At 42.6% G+C, this 16,757-nt stretch overlaps 1 protein-coding gene across 4 annotated transcripts in view; it reads left to right on the top strand.

Moving 5' to 3' along the window:
• Positions 1-16,757, top strand: part of Efcab2 (EF-hand calcium binding domain 2) — an 83,265-nt gene that overhangs the window by 48,721 nt on the left and 17,787 nt on the right. For 2 of the 4 annotated variants that reach the window (XM_032914840.1, XM_032914838.1), the window contains exon 3: positions 3,835-3,907. The exons of the other annotated variants lie outside the window; for them this stretch is intronic. In XM_032914840.1, coding sequence (XP_032770731.1) covers positions 3,835-3,907 — 73 coding nt within the window. The remainder of the gene's footprint in view (positions 1-3,834; positions 3,908-16,757) is intronic. 4 annotated transcript variants of the gene reach the window in all.

Consider the following 16,757-nt stretch of genomic DNA (forward strand, 5'->3'; position numbering starts at 1 on the left):
AATAAATATAAGAAAAAAACCAAAATAATTTCAGTCAGTTTACTTGACCTAAAAATCTCACTTGTTAGAAATAGGCTTAACCAACTTTTAATATTTATATCATTCTATATATGGCTTTTATTTAGTAATTGATGTTTATTCTTTACACTATATTATTATTTTTTCTCATTCTCCAACTCCGTTCAGATTCTCACTGGAATTCCACTCCCTACCCCCTGTCTTTGTGCTCTCTCTCTTTTAAGAAAGAAAAAAAAAAGCCACAAAACAGAGTCTCATTTGTGTTAGCCATCTACTACTGAGTGTGGTCGATACTGGTTGATATGGTGTTTACTGGGTCTATCAGTATGTTCCATAAGAAAACTGACTTTCCCGCACCTAGAGGCTATCCTTTCTGAATAGCTTCTTTGCTAAGAATGGCCCCTTGTGCCCACTTTCCCTCTTTGCGTTGGGATTTTTGTCAGGTTCGAGCTGTCCAAGTCTTGGAAATATCGTCAGTTTCTGTGAGTTCCTATGTGCATCTTTCCTATGTGTCTGAAAAACGCTATTTTTAAAACATTGTCCACACCTCTTATGTTACTCTTTAACCCCCACCCTTCTTTCTGCATGGATCCCTGAGCCTTGACAGAAGGGTGAGACAAAGATCCCATTTAAGACCGAGTTTCTCCAAAGTTTCTCACTCTCTGCATGTAGTCTTACTGTCTGTCTGTCTCTGCATTATTACCATGTGTCTTATTGTCTGTCTGTCTCTGCATTCATTACCATGTGTCTTACTGTCTGTCTGTCTCTGCATTCATTACCATCTACTGCCAGACGCTACTGAGGGTGAGCAGTAGTTCACTGATGTGTGGTATAGTGGTCTGCATGGAAATGATTCCACACACTCATAAGGAGTGGCACTCTTGGGAGGTGTGACCTTGCTAGAGTAGGCGTGGCCCAGTTGGAGGAAGTGTGTGCCAAGCCAGGTCCAGTGGCATTCTTTCTTCCTGCTGCCTGCTAATCGAGGTATAGAACCACAGTGGGAACCAGTTAAACCTCTAAGTATAAGCCAGCCTCAATTCAATGTTTTCCTTTATAAAAGTTGCTGTGGTCATGGTGTCTCTTCACAGCAATAGAATCCTAAGACATATGGATATGTAAATATATAATTTTCTTCCTATCACCATTTAGCAAAATAATAGAGGTAGGTTTTCCAGAGGGCCCATGACTTGAGTGGGCCTTAAACCTTCCTCTTCCCTCAAAAAGTGGTGGGTTAATCCCATAACATCCATGCCACCGTTGACTCCCATAACATCCATGCCACTGTTGAATCCCATAACATCCATGCCACTGTTGGCTCAGCTAGCATATCTTGTAGGCAGGTCACCACTAAAGCTCACAGGGCTTGTAACTGGGTGGGACTGCGTTGGATGACATCTCTCTTCTGGTACTGTGCCTAAGAGTCTTCTAGCACTATGAACTGTAGCCAATAGAGTCAATCTTCCAGTTGAGTACCACTTAGATGTCTCCATTTTCTATGACATAAGTATGTGGTATCTTTAGAAATAACATTTTACCATCAAGTTGGAAATAGTCTGTAGGGTTTGGGGAGCCTGTGGGACCCCTTTGGCTAGTGACTCAGAAAGATGGAACCCATTCTTGCTACTGAAAGTTTATTTGGCAACATAATATCTACTTGTGGTATTGTCTCCCCATGATACAGTGACTCTATTTAAATTCTTTTATACATATATATATTTTAGGAAGCCTCTACAGTAGTATATTTTCTAATAGCTTTTCAAAGGGTATTTATTATGTTAGTTGTTCACCCCCATATTCCCACCTCTACTCTGTCCTCCCTTCCCCCAGCCCATGCAATCCCCTTTATCCATTTATAGCACTATATTCTGTTTCCCTTCCTTGGAAGACCCTTCCACTCTGGCTTTCTTATCTCATAATTTTGTTTAATTTTCTACTCCCAACTCATTTCTTTTTATTACTTCTGAACTCTGTCCGTGTTGTTGACATTTCTGTTTTGTGTCTCCTGTTCGTTTTTGAGATAGGGTCTCATGTAGTCTAGGCTGGCTTTGAACTTGCTGTGTAGGAGAGGGCTTGCTCTCCTGCTGATTCTCTTGCCTCTGTTTCCCAAATGCAGTGTGTACTGGATTGCAAGTGTGTCTGGTGTTTTCATCTCTTTTGGTGGTTTTCTACATTTCCCTTTCAATTTTCTTTCTTCCTAAGCCTCCTTCTCTTTCAGTGCAAAGGCCTGGCCCTTTTCTATCCTGTGTTCTCTTCTCTTTGTCTCCCATCACTGGGAGCATCACTGCTCCTAGGGCTGCAGCATCGGCAGCCTGATTTCCTCACAACGGCCAGCATCCCGGGCATCTCGAAGCCAGCCATCTGGAGCCCTGTGGTGCCCACCTGGCCCCTTCTGCTGTGTCCCCATGTTCCTGGCACCAGTGCTGTATGAGAGTAGCTCGGAGGATCGCTGAGTCTCTATGTATCCAGCCGTGTGTTTCCTTTAGGCTGTGGGAAACAAGTGAGGCTCTGAGTCATCAGGGTACCTGCTGATTGTCTTTCTTCCCACCTCACAGACTTGGACTTTCCATCCCTGCTGGTGTTCAGATTTGAACCCAGAGCCTCACACATGGAGAGCTCTTGAAATAGACTCATTTCATTTCATTACTATCTAAATCCTGGCATTTAAATGCCACCTTGCTGTCCCTTCCTCACTTTCCCTTCTCTCTTCTATCAGCTGACCTCTGCATTGCCTTCATTGAATTGCCACTGAGTAACTCTGAGTGAGCTGCATTGTCTGGCCATATGTCCGTCTGCCATTTATCAGGGCATGCCGCTCATCTTCAGAGAGCCAGACACTTCTGCTTCTCAAGGCACAAGCCCAGTGCTCAACCAGTACAAAGCTGGCTCTTACCATAGCAGAGGCAGTAGTTCCCATCGCTGCCTTCATAGAGGAAGAAAAGGGACTCCATTCTTTCCACACACCTTTCCCCTATCTTCAAGGAGTAGTAGACTCATGTCCAGCCCCGTTTCCACTTTCACTTGACAGAACACTGTGGTAGATCTATCCAGAGCTTCCAAATTTTCAAGTGCAGTGAGCGCAGAGCAAAGCTAGTGTTTTGCAAAGTCTGGTTCCATCCCATGGTTTCCTACAGGTTTTATAGTTTGAGCAACAATGTGGAGCTTCCTGCTTGCATGAACCTTGTGAGGGTTGTCTCTGGGTCTTATGACCATGAAAGGATGTTTCCATTGTAGTTTAAGTGTGTTTACAGAAGCAGATGTTGTGGGTAGCCATTGGGACATTCCTTCTTTAGCAAACACAGTCAACTATTTCTACAGATAGCTTTGTAAGCATTTGCTTTTTCAAGATAAGAGGACAGGATTCAACTGAGATGAGCAGGAGTGAAGTAAAATTTAACCCAGCCTGTCTCTTCTTCCTCCTGAGGCCCCCAGCTAGCACAGTGCAAGGCTACAGTTAGCTTGTGCTCGGTGTGTATTGGCGAACTAAATAATTAACATACATTCTCCATCTGAGTTGAACAGCATTTAAAACCAGCCTTCAAGTGGCAGACATTCCTTCTTCCTCCCCTCATCTTGTCCCCATTCCTTCTCTGGGGCTTTGAGATTCTGAACCAGTCAGGGCTTGATTTGCTAGTTGTGAATCCTTGGGCTGCCTTGGCTCTTGCGTACCCTTTTCTTTTCCTAGTGAGCCAATACTTAAGTGAGGTGGTTGCTATGTTACCTGTGAGCTGAAATAATTTAGGTAATTATTTGATAATTCATACTACAGTTGCCTCTCCAGAATCTATATTCTAAAACATTTCTCACCTTTTTTCCTAGAGAGATTGGGACGATTATCAGGTCGTTAGGATGCAGCCCCACTGAAGGAGAACTGCACGATTTCATTGCCGAGGTGGGTACGCGGTGGAGGAGGTGTCACTCAGCTGTCCTCAGAACTGGTAATGAAAGAAACTTACCTTACACTGGAAATTCCCTAAATTACTGAGGGTGCTGTTTGAGAACAAGCCAATGGGACCTGGAAGCATTTTGATCAAGTCCTGAAGGCAACTGTTAATAGTTTTTAAGTTGGTTGAAGGTAAGCCAGTGAAGACTGACCAATAACAGATGTATTTAATAATAGTGTTGGTTCACAGGGTGTGCAGACAGACTATAGTTCTTACTTATTTCAGGAAATAAAACTAAGCTTCAGAACAAATAATAATAATAAATAATGATAATAATAATGATAATAATAAATGGACTAAAGAATAGACCTAAATAGAAAAAAATGGAGTCACCCATGATAAAGTTAAACATTGCCAAACATAAATTTTCTAGGAAAGCCAGTTTTAATGGATATGATAATAAAGTCCTTCCATTTTAACTGGTTAATAAGAACATTAACCAGTCTAAAATTATAAAAATATTATTCATAATAATAACAACAAATTAACCATTTTAGTTAAGAGATCTTGATTGGCTTTCTTTGTGGTTGTAGATTAATTGAAATGGGTAAGCATTTCTGACCAGAGGAGACAGAGGTTCTGCCCTCCTTACCCTAGGGGAACAAAGATCTGATTGATGGAGTCGCTTTCCTTACAAGGCAGGGAAGAGAGGCTGAACAATAGGAGAATCACTGACAAGTTAACATCAAGTTTCTCCAGGCAAGTTCCCCTCCCCTCCCCCAAAAGATTAAAACAGAAGGATTTTGTTGTTGTGCCCATTGAAACTGGCTTTCCTGGGGAATTCTGTTTGGCTGTGCTTAACTTGATTATGGGTGACTCTATTTTTTTTTCTTTTGAGTCTATTCTTTGGGACCTAGTGTAGGAGCTTAATCCAAAACAAAAGACTCTTGTAATCATTTCCAGTGTGAGCTGAGGCTAGGAGAAGGGAAGCATGGGTGAACAGTTTGTACCCAGGGAGCTTCATACTCCATTTTGCTTTCAGAAAGATTTCTGATTGAACATTAAGTGAAAGTCAAAGAGAAACCTTCAGGGAAAAAAATCATCCTGGATCAGCAGCTGGAGAAACACCTAACAGAGTTGCTTTTCTTTGCTGGGGGGAGTGGGAGGCGTTTGGAGTATTAACAAGGCATGAGAAAGAAAGGCAAAAAAGTAGAATTTGTCCTGTCTCCCCTCTCCTCGTGCTCGGTAGAGTCCTTGTGTATTGAATGCTGTGTTGAGGAAGGAGGTAGGGATTTAGGTCGATGCAGAGAAGCGTGAGGTGTTGAATCGACGCTGTATGGGAGTTACCCATGAACCATCTGAGGAAATAACGCAGAACCCCCAGTATGATGGAAAAGATAAGTATATACTCACCAGACTTGTCTGAAATTGTAGGAATGAAAAACTTTTAGCATAATTGAAGTTTAGGGATGTTAAGTTTCTCCAGTGGCTGGAGAGATGGCTCTGCTCTTCCAGAGGTCCTGAGTTCAAATCCCAGCAACCACATGGTGGCTCACAACCATCTATAATGGGATCTGATGCCCTCTTCTGGTGTGTGTGAAGACAGAGCATATCTATCTATCTATCTATCTATCTATCTATCTATCTATCTATCTATCTATCTATCTATATCTATGTATCTATCTATATATCAATCGATATATATATATATATATCTAATATATCTATCTATATCTATATCTATCTATCTATCTATCTATCTATCTATATCTATATATATATATTGCATTTTAAAAGTTTATCCAAAGTTTATTTACCAAGCTTGGCCTTCAGTTAGACTCTATTTCTATAGCAAAAGGAGAAACCGACTTGGAACTGGCGTAGACTCATCCCCTATCAAAGAGGATAGCTCTAAGGGGCAGTGGCAAAGGGCCACAACCACCCTGCCATCAGACTCTGTGCTCTTATCAGGAAGACACAGCTCTGCCAGAAGGACAAGATGAGCCTGGGCAGCAGCTATGGGAAAAGAATGACCCTGATGAAAGGAATAGTAAGGCAGAATTCTGGGAATACCTTTGCTGTGTGAATCTCCCATCTGTCCACGTGGCCAGACTTGCATTCTTCTGTCTCTATTTAAATTGTTCAAAGTGGAACCTGGGGCCAGGACCTGAAAGAGGTTTAAGGCCAACAGCCTCTGTGAGCTGCAGAAGCGTTGTAAGGTCTGTGTAAGTTAGTCACATGGTCGGTTCAAAGCCAGATCCTTTTTGAGCATTAGCCAGAGCTGAGTGAGTGCTGTATTAGAAATGCTTTTCCTTTCTGACTCTCCAAGTGTGCAGAGTGATGGGGAAGTAGTTAATTCTAGAACAGGGCAAACCACTTCATTTCTATGACTATCAATCTCTCCATAGTAATGCCCGCCTCAGAGTTTCTCTTAAAGATACATTAAATAATATCTCACAAGCCAGTTTTAAATGGAAAACCACTGTAAAGGTCAATTAGTTTAAACTTAGGCCTGTAGCTCAGATAGCAGCACCTTGGCAACTCTTAGTTGTTTCACGTTGCTGTGACCACAACACCTGGCAGAGACTGAGGGAGCAAGGACTTGTTTGGTGCATCATTTTAGAGCAGTGGTTCTCACCCTCCCTAATGCTGTGTCTGACCCTTTAATACAGTTCTTCATGTTTTAGTGACTCCCAACCATAAAATTATCTTCATTGCTACTTCATAACTGTACTTTTGCTACTGTTATGAATCATAGTGTAAATATGTTTTTGGAGTGAGAGGTTTACCAAAGGGGTAGCCATCCACAGGTTGAGAACCACTGTTTTAGAGGGTTCCAGTCCACTGTAGCCAAGAAAGCATGGTAGAGCCTCTCAGTTCATGGTGTACCAGAGAAACTGGAAGCAGGGGTGGTGGTGACCTTCAAGAGCCACCCCCTACCACCTACCAGGCTTCATTCTCTAAAGGTTCCATGGTCTTCCCCAAATAGTCTACCAGTTGGGTAACAGGGGTGAAAACCATGAGCCGTGGGGAGATTGCAGACTCAAGCCGTAGCAGTAGTGCCAGTTTCTTGTTACTGTTTTGAAATATCTAGTAAGAAATTCTAGGTTCTAAAAAACATTGTTTTTCTACTTTAGAATTTTAAAAGCTTTTGAATAAAAATGAGGAGAAAGGCCTGTTTTCCCTGTCAATCCACCTAATCTCCCCCCCTCCCCCCAAATTCTTGTTCCAGATGAGTGCTTTAAAACTTTTACTCATGGGGGCTGGAGAGATGGCTCAGTGGCTAAGAGCACTGACTGCTCTTCCAGAGGTCCTGAGTTCAATTCCCAGCAACCACATGGTGGCTCACAACCATCTGTAATGGGATCCGATGCCCTCCTCTGGTGTGTCTGAAGACAGCAATACTGTATTTGCACATAAAAAAAAATAAATAAAACTTTTACTCATAAAGCTGGAACTGGTGCTGGGAAAGGCAGAGACACACACTGGGAGGAAGATAGGAATTTAGTCCCAGCACTCAGGAGGCAGAGACAGGCGTGTCTCTGAGTGTGAGGAGATGTGACTTCAGTATGTATTAGGAGTCTGCAAAACCCTACCTAGATCGTTAAAGCACCACACACACACACACACACACACACACACACACACACATACACACAATTAGTCTGTAAAAACGCTGAAAACTTTTATCTGGAAATTAAATTCTCTAGTTCTAATGTGTTTGAATTTTTTAGGGCAGATACATTTCTAACTTTTAAATTTCTCAGCTCTTTGCTTCCTGAAGATCAGAAATCTCCTGAAATAGATCAGTTTTAAAATTCCTCAACATTGATTCATCTGTTTAATATTCTAAGATTAGCAGCTTGCTTCATGCAATCCCTGTCTGAATAGGATGTTATAAAAGCCAGCAGCTGTGACAAGGAAGGGCTAGTGTGACTCTTACTGCACACAGGTTATCCAACAGCCCTGCCTTTGATATTAAGTCAGAGCTATCTAGGATCGTCAGTGCGTGGGAGGTGGGAGGGAAGAGACTATTTAAAGGTCTGTGTTCTTTGAATTCTAACTTGCATAGAATTATAGAGAATCTAAACTACACAGGAAAGGTAAAAGATGTCTCAAAAAAAAAATAAAAGCCCATGTTGATAGGATTATTGATTTAGGTTTCAGAACTAAGATAGGACTGTGGTTTTTATTGGGGAGACATCCTCAGCCACCTTCTCCTCCATGTTTGCCTGTTGTGGGTGGAAAGCAGTACCTTTCTTGGCCCCTCTGTTTTGTTAATGTACTGTGCCCTCAAAAACATAGCTCAGCTGCATCTTGTGTATTAGTCAGAGTTCTGTAGAGCAATGGAACTTATAGAATCTCTGTGTGTGTGTGTGTGTGTATACTTATGCATGTCTATACTATATACACATATACACATGTATATGATATATACTATATTCATATGCACATATACATATCACATATGTAAATATTAAACAATGCATGTATTTATTAAATAGATGAATTGATGTTGAGTAATTTCTGATCTTTAGGGAGCAGAGCTGAGAAATTTGAAAGTTAGAAATGTATCTGCCCTAAATTTCAAGCACACGAAATCTAGAGAATTTAATTTCCAGATTAAAGTTTCAATGTTTTTACAGAATAATTCTGTTATATTTATATATATATATATATCATATGAATTTATTAGAATGGCTTACAGGCTGGGCAGTGGTCTAGCTAATCCAACAATGATTGCCTATGAATGGAACATCCAAGAATCCAGTAGGTGTCAGTCTGTCAGGCTGGATGTCTCACTTGGTCTTCAGTCTATGCCAGGATCCCAAAGAAGTGGGCTCTAATGCCAGTAAAGGAATGGGCTTGCTGACAAGGTTGAGAGCAAGCAGGGAACAAGAGAGAGCTTCCTTTTCCCATGTCCCTTATATAGGCTGCCCAGCAGAACATGTGGTCCACATAAAGGTAGGTCTTCCCACCTCCAAAGATATGGATTTAAGTGCTATCTTCCTATTTCAAAGATCCAGATTAAAAGTGGATCTTCCCAGTTCAAATTAATCACAGATGTGCCCGTCCATTTGGGTTTTAGTTAATTCTGGGTCTAGTCAAGTTGGTAACCAAGAATAGCATCGTACTCCAGTTTTCTGTTTACTTTTACCTCAGTGCTGTGAGGTAAAGCTTCTGTGATTGAACAGGTTCATATAGTTTCCATAACTTGGGCTAGAGAGAGCTGGCTGGCACATCAGCCTGTAGACATTAACCAGACCAGGTTTGTGTAGCCAGTGACCTAGTGAACCTTTCTGAAGTGGAAACTTACCGGTTCTTTGGAAAGTTGGTTGGATGGTGTGTTGCTGGGGCAAACATGTGAAGGAGCGTTTAGCTAAAGTGGGCACAGGTGAAAGACTAAGCAGACTTGTGAAGGAACGTTTAGCTGAAGCAGACACAGGAGAAAGGGTATTCTTCTAAAGTGAGCACATGAAAGGACATGTGATAAAGGATTCTTCGATAACGACGCACATGTATCGGTTCACCTTACATTGCCTAGTTGAGCTCCATCTGTCAGGACTCCATAGAGAGAAACGTGTCAAACACTTCTGGTGGTCTGCTGCGGCTTCTTGCTGCTTCCGGGGACTTGGGCTGATTGGCAGAGTGATGTCAGCTGAGACAGGCACACGTGCTGTGGCGAGACTCATGAAGATCACGTGATGTTTGGAGGTTATAAATAGGACTCGTGACAGAGGTCGAGCTAGGCTTGCTTATAGAACTGGCTGTGCAGTGCTTGTGGGTCTCCCAGCTTCGAGAAAGATGCAGCCAAGAACTTCTCCTGGCATTTCTGCTGGTCCCTCCTGTTGACTGGTGCCAAGGCTGAGGCCTGGCTGTCTCTGCTGGGTAGTGCCACTCTGCTGACTCACGTTTGCTAACCATACTCTACTGCACTGGACTGCTGGTTTGTCCGTGAGCTGTCTGAGAGTGGATCGAGCCGCTGCTGACCTGTGAGCTGAACGGCCGACTTCCAGACAACACAGAAGGGAGTTGCTCCAAAGAACCTTTCTAAACAGGTCCACTTTCCCGTATTCTTTCTTTCCCACCACCTCTGGTGGGTGGTGGGCTACAAGGGAGGTTAAAGCGTCTAAGAACTATCATTAAAAGTAGGTGCTTGAAAAAGTTAAAGCTATACCTCCCTGCCGAGGAGACCGTCTTGGACCCGAGTGCTGCTTAGGCTGCTTCAGCAGCCTGGCTCCGATACCCTCAGCGGACAGCGTGCTGTTCCATCACCGTCGTCAAGGGACATACTCCTCTGTGGGCTTTCAGGTTATGTCTAATGTATCTTATCCATTCGGTCCACGCTAGGGAGAAAATGGGCCTTTCTACTTCATGTGCTGTTTAGTTAGTGTTATTTATTCCAGGTCCCCAAGAGCTACCCTGGTAGCAAGTCTTTCCCACCTGGGTTCCTTGCCAGAGGGGAGGGCCCAGGGACACATGCACCGAGACAATTTTGTTTTCCCAGATTTGTATTTTTCTTTCTTCTCCTGATAGTCCCAGTGCCTCCTTATCTAGGTAATGCTGGGGTTTAACTCAATTTTCCAGTCTACCTTGTAGGAGAGATGTGGCAGTTCCTGAGGGGTGCCTGTTGCCCAGGGTGAGAGTCTTCTGCAGCACAACAGTGCCACCTGCTGTTGAAAGGGATGGATGCAAGCCTAGAGCCTCCAGAGAATTTGCCTAGTCAGTGTCCTGAGAGGGGCCTCAGTATGGTTTCTCTAACATGTCAGCATGCCAGGCCTTTGCAACCTGGACTCTGGCCTTAAGTACCTGTTTTGCTGGAGCATGTAAATACCTCTTTAACGGTTGCATCTTCTATTTCAAGGATGAAAAACTGGAAGGCATGTGCCTCTCCACAGCCTGGTTTTGTTGTTTGTATTTTGTTTTGTTTGTTTTTAAAGCCTGGGCTAAGGGAGGTCTATAAGTTACCTTTTCTTCTTGCTGTGACAAATACCTAACAAGCACAGCCTGAGGAAGGACAGGCTGCTTTGGTGCACAGCTGAAGTCCATCATGGTAAGGGATGAGGGTGGCAGGAACATGTGACAGCTGGCCACATTGCACCTGTGGTTAGAAACCAGCTCCCTTTCTCCCTGTGATGCTGCCTGCCCTTAGGGCGGGTCTTCTTTCTTTGATTAACCCTGTCTGGAAACACTCTGATAGATATGCCCACAGGGGCATTTCCAAGACGATTTGTAATATTTGGTTATGAGCTGTTAACAGCGGAGCTGTCTCCTTTCTTCCAGTGTGATTCTCAATACAATCAAGGTGACTGTGAAGAGAAGGCATCATGATGGTTTGATGTTTTTAAAATGTCCTAAAAAATAAAGAAAAAATGCACCAAAAATCTTATATATCCCACAGCACTAAAATATTACCCCTCTTTCATGGAATTATACCACTCCTGTTTAATTGATGTCTGACAGAGCGTGCCTCTCACTGTGAGAGACAAGTGCTGCTTTATAGGCTGCCAAGGGGCCATGTGGTCTTAACAGCTAGCAACTGCTTAACAAAGCCCTGGTTTCCCCTTGTCCCGCAGGCTCAGTACAGCTTACAAATGCTGCTGCTATGACACTGTTCTTCCCTCTTGTTAGGACGCAGTATCTGCAAGGATGATCCTCTTCTGCAGCTTGTTCTCAGTTACCTCTCATAAAAACTTTATCACTGGACTTCCAGAGACAGTAATCTATGTCCACAGCACTACATCGCCACTCTGGCCTGACTTAGAAGTCCATCTCACTGCCTCTGTCCTTTGTGTCCCTTTTGATATCCCATGTGGTCCTGTGATACTCTAAGAAGCTAACACTAGGCCATAGGCATTCAAGAGACTTAGTGGGACCGTCAGGGCCAGAGGAGGTGGGAAAGTGTCAGAATGCAGGGCAGCTTGTCTGCTTGTATTCTTCAGAAACAGAGGTTAAATAGAGGAACATTTCCACAGGAGCCAGCTCTGATGGTTTGAATGAGAATGGCCCAATGGGCTCGTTTATTTGAATGTCTGGGTCTCAGTTGGCAGACTACTTAGTAAAGTTAGGACGTATGTCCTTATTGGAAAAGATTTGTCACAGAGTGTGGAGTCAGCTTTGAAGCTTCAAAAGCCTGTGCTCAATCCAGTTTCTCTCCCTGCTTGCAATTGGGGATCAGATGTGAGCTCTTAGCTAGTGCTCCAGCTCCATGCCTCCTGCCTGCCACTGTATTCCCTGCCATGGTGATCATGGACTAGCCCTATGGAACTGTAAGCAAGTCTCCAATTAAATGCTTCCTTCTGTAAGTTACTTGGTCAAGGGGTCTTCTTGCAGCAATAGGATAGTAACTATGATACTACTGCTGTCACCCAGAGGAGCTATGGTAGGAACTGCGTGTCAAATGTGCAGAACAACATGATCAGGAGTTAGCCATGCTTAGTTTTTATTTCTAAGCTCACTTGGCCTTACGTTCTAGATTTTAGGATTAGGTTAAAGTATGGCTACTTAGGAATCCAGTGAAGGCTGTGCCATCACCAGGGACAACCACAGGAGAGTGAGCAGAAGCTTCTCAGCATGTGTTAAAGTTGGGCCAGTCTTGCTCCAGAATCCTGTTCTTTGATAAAATGATGGTGTCATGGCAGGGGTTGTCATATTGATGGTCCTCAGTGCAGCCATGTCTTAGTGAAACCCTCTAGTGTGGGCACTTAGCCTCTGCATGTGGCATACAGTTGTCAAGAGGATATTTATTTCTAGGAACTGCTCTTCCCCTTCTAGACTCTGTATTGTTTTCCTTTCTTTCATATTTGGCACATTCTTTGATAACTTCTTGAGAAGGGGGTAACATTTTTTGAGACTTTTTTTTTAAATTTTTATTGCTGGGAATAGAATTTTGTTAAGAGTTTGGAGCTAGTCTTGGTGGTGCAGGTCTGTAATCCCTGTTAATGAGGAGGCCGAGGCAGAGGGATTTTCAAATTTAAGGCTGCATGAATCACAGAGTGATTTTAGGGTCTTAAAAAATTATAAAAACTGAAACCAAGAAGGGCTTAAGATGTAGTCCAGAATTAAGTACCTGCATAGTACGTCTGGAGCTTTAGGTTTAATCCTCAGCACTGCAAACCAACCAAGCAACCAAGCAACCAGCCAACCAAGCAACCAACCAAGCAACCAATCATCCAACCAACCAACCAAGCAACCAACCAAGCAACCAAGCAACCAACCAACCAACCAAGCAACCAACCAACCAACCAACCAACCAACCAACCAATCAACCAACCAACCAACCAACCAACCAACCAACCAACCAACCATCCAACCAACCAACCAACCAACCAACCAACCAACCAACCATCCATCCAACCCAACCAACCAACCAACCAACCAACCAACCAACCAATCATCCAACCAACCAACCAACCAACCAACCAACCAAATGCCAATTTGACAGCAATGCTGTTGGGATAGTCTGGATCCATCCTTTGTATATGGCTTCTTAATTAAAAGTTCCTCCTGAAGGACTACTTTTCTTTTCTTTGTCTTTAGAGGTTAAAGTTTCATAATGCTTTGGATGTAGATCTACTTTCATTTTATTAAGGACCTGGTGGCCTTCAAACCAGTGAATTACATCCCTTTGCTCCAGAAAAAGGCCTTACAATTATGGTGTTGACTTTTATGTACTTGTTTACTTTCTTATTATCTCCTTTAGAATTCCTCAAACTATTCATGTGCTTACAGACTGTTCCTTCTCTGTCTTTTCTCTGTAGACTTCTTGAGCTTACTCTTGTAATGTTTTTACTGAGTTTCTTGTTTCACTGTCACGTATTCCTAGGAGCTTGATTTGTTCTTGGGTTCATGTTCTTCTTCCCTGTCTCCCAGAGTTTTCTGTTGCTATCCCAGAGTTTCTTCATGTTGCTATCTACGTCTGTTTTGCTTATTAATTTTGTAAGATTTTCTGGAACATTAATGAACTAATGAGGTCATAGCTCAAACACAGTACTATTTTAAATACATTCTGATTATGGTTTTCCATCCCCCAATTCTTCCCAGATCATAACCTCCCTTTATATTCAAAACTCACACTCTTTCTCTCTCTTCTTAAAAAAACAGACAGGCTTATACAATAAATAAAATAAACACACAGAAGAAAAAGACCCAAAGAAAAAGCACAAGAAACACCTATAGATGCAGAGACACACATGCTTTCACACAGAGGAATCCCAAAACCACAAAATTGGAAGCCATAATATATACATAAAAGACTTGTAATGTAAAAGGAAGGGAGGAAGGGAGGAAGGAAGGAAGGAAGGAAGGAAGGAAGGAAGGAAGGAAGGAAAGAAGGAAGGTAGGCCCTAACAAAGCATTATGAGACAAAGGATGTCCAAAGATGCCACTGAGTTTGCTTGTGCTCTACTGCTGGGCATGGGGCCTGGCCTTAAGAGTGGTCCAATCCCCCAGACTCTTGCATCATAAAAACAGAACAAAGCAACAGCAAACAGGGACGAGGCAAGGCCACACTTCTGAAGAAGCAAGTTCATAAGTGAGGTATACCCATGCCTAGAGTTCCTATGTGGAGTCCTTTAAGAAGGGTGCCATTGCGTAGCATAAGAGTAGAAAGGCTTGCATTCTAGGTAACGTTACCATTATCATCAACTCTCAGGGTATCCTATCTCATAAAACTGTCACACCACTTCATCAGGTAGGCATTATTGTTCTCCTTGTGTCAGAATGAACACACAGAACCTAGAAGGGTTTGCTTTATTTTGCAGTGCTAGGGGCTGGACCCATGGTACATATATTGTTTATTTATTTTTATTTGGTGGTAAAAATTGGACCCAGAGCTATGCTAGACAAGCACTCTACCACCAATTATGATGTAATGAAAAAGGCAGTGTCTGCTTTTCAAAAAGACTCTAACCAATACAGGAAGAAGTCAAATGGATATTCCTAATATGAAACTCTTAAATAAATTTCACTTTATCTTGGTAACAATTGAGCTTTTTCCTGAAAAGTATAATACATCTCAACTGTCCTGTTTTTTCTTTTTTAAAAAATTGTTTTATTTTTTATTAAATTAATTTTTAAAATTATATCTGTTTTATCTGTATGTATGTGCACCACATGCATGCAGTGCCCTTAGAGGTCAGAAGAGGGTTTAAGTTCTCCTGGAACTGGGGTTACAAATGGTTGTGAGCTGGGTTGCTGTGTGGGTGCTGGGAACAGAACTGGGTTCTCTGCAAGAGCAACAAGCATTGTTACCCACTGAGCTATCTCTGGCCTATCTTGTGTTTATTCTGTATCAACTCTGTAAAATACCTCTTCGGAATTGTGAATATGTTTTACCAGTTGCCAGTTGGTACATATTGGTATTTCTGCTTGAGTAGTAATTCATCCTCTTTGGATAAAAATATGCCATAGGTATTTAGCATATATAGAGCAGACCTTACATGTGTCTACTAGAGAGTCTGAACTATTAGACTTTATCAGTTAATTGTTCTGAGGACTGGTAACAGAGTTCTGTCTCAGGCCTTCTGTTTTCTCCCTTCTCCTTTGGTCCCTTCCTGCTGGGAGTTGAAGCCAGGGCCTTGAGAACACTAGGCAATGCTTTACCACTGAGCTCCACGCCCTCTTTCTTTTTATCTGAGTAGCTATCCTCATGTTTAGTGGCATGCTACCAATGGATGTGTCTGCATCCAAATTTCCTGTTTCCCTGTATGTTTGTATGTTCACATATACAGGGACACATATGTATTTAGGTGCATGCATGTGGAAGCCAAAGGCTGAACTAGTGTCTTCCTTAATTACTCTCCACCTACATGTTAAGATCATTCTCTCACTTGAACCCGGAGGTTGCCTGTTGGCTAGTCTGCTATTATGGGGGTTCTAGTTCCTCATGGTTGCAGGACCAGGGCTCTATCTATTGAGCCATCATCCCCTTTGCCTCAATTTCTCCTTTTGAAAGGAGGAAGGATCTTGTTCTTCTTTTGCATTCTTTAAAAAGTATTTTTATTAATTCCTTGAAAATTTTCTTATAATGTATTCTGATGATATTTACCCCCAGCCTCTCCCTAAATGTTATGGATTGCCCTGGTGTTGTTTGTATTTTGAGGTAAAAATTCTGCTTCCTCAGGAGGGGCTGCTCCCAACGAGGAGGAGATCATATACTCAGGTGATTTTATGAACCTTCTCCCATTCTAACTGATTAAATAAAGGCGAGAGCCTGGGCAGTGGAAGGGAAAGGTGGGACTGCAGGTCTCCAAGTGGGGGGGAGGGAGGGAGGGAGGGAGGGAGGGAGAGAGAGAGAGAGAGAGAGAGAGAACAGAACAGAGGAGAAAGAGGTGGAAGCAGATATGGAGCAGAGCTATGTGGGCAGACAAAACCACAAGTAGGAAAGAGTCTCATAGCTGGGGAATAAGTTAGGATAGTGATAGATCTGCCCAATCTAGGCATGTTACTTATAAATACAATAACTGGAGTGTGTGTTTTATATGGGCTTATTGGGGTTGGAAATTACTGCAAGACCTAAGGTCTCCCAGTACCACCCCTACACTCCTACCCTTTCAACTTCTGTGATTCAGAGTGGCCTGGAACTTGCTGTGTAGACCAAATTAGTCTTGAACTTAGGTCATTCCACCCACCTCAACCTCCCAAATGCTGGGATTGCAAATGTGAACCACCAATCCTGGCAATTTCCTCTTTGTGGGGCTACAATGGCTTCTTTATCTTTGTTTACCAGATCATAATAGTGAGCCCCAGTTAAATACATACCTTAAAGAAAAAACCCATTTGTAGTATTTCTGAAAATGGAAAGAAATCAAAATCTTGGAATCACCTGCTCTTATAAAAACAACTCACAGTGAGCCA

Source organism: Rattus rattus, chromosome 10 (genome assembly GCF_011064425.1).
Source record: "Rattus rattus isolate New Zealand chromosome 10, Rrattus_CSIRO_v1, whole genome shotgun sequence".
NCBI lineage: Eukaryota > Metazoa > Chordata > Mammalia > Rodentia > Muridae > Rattus > Rattus rattus.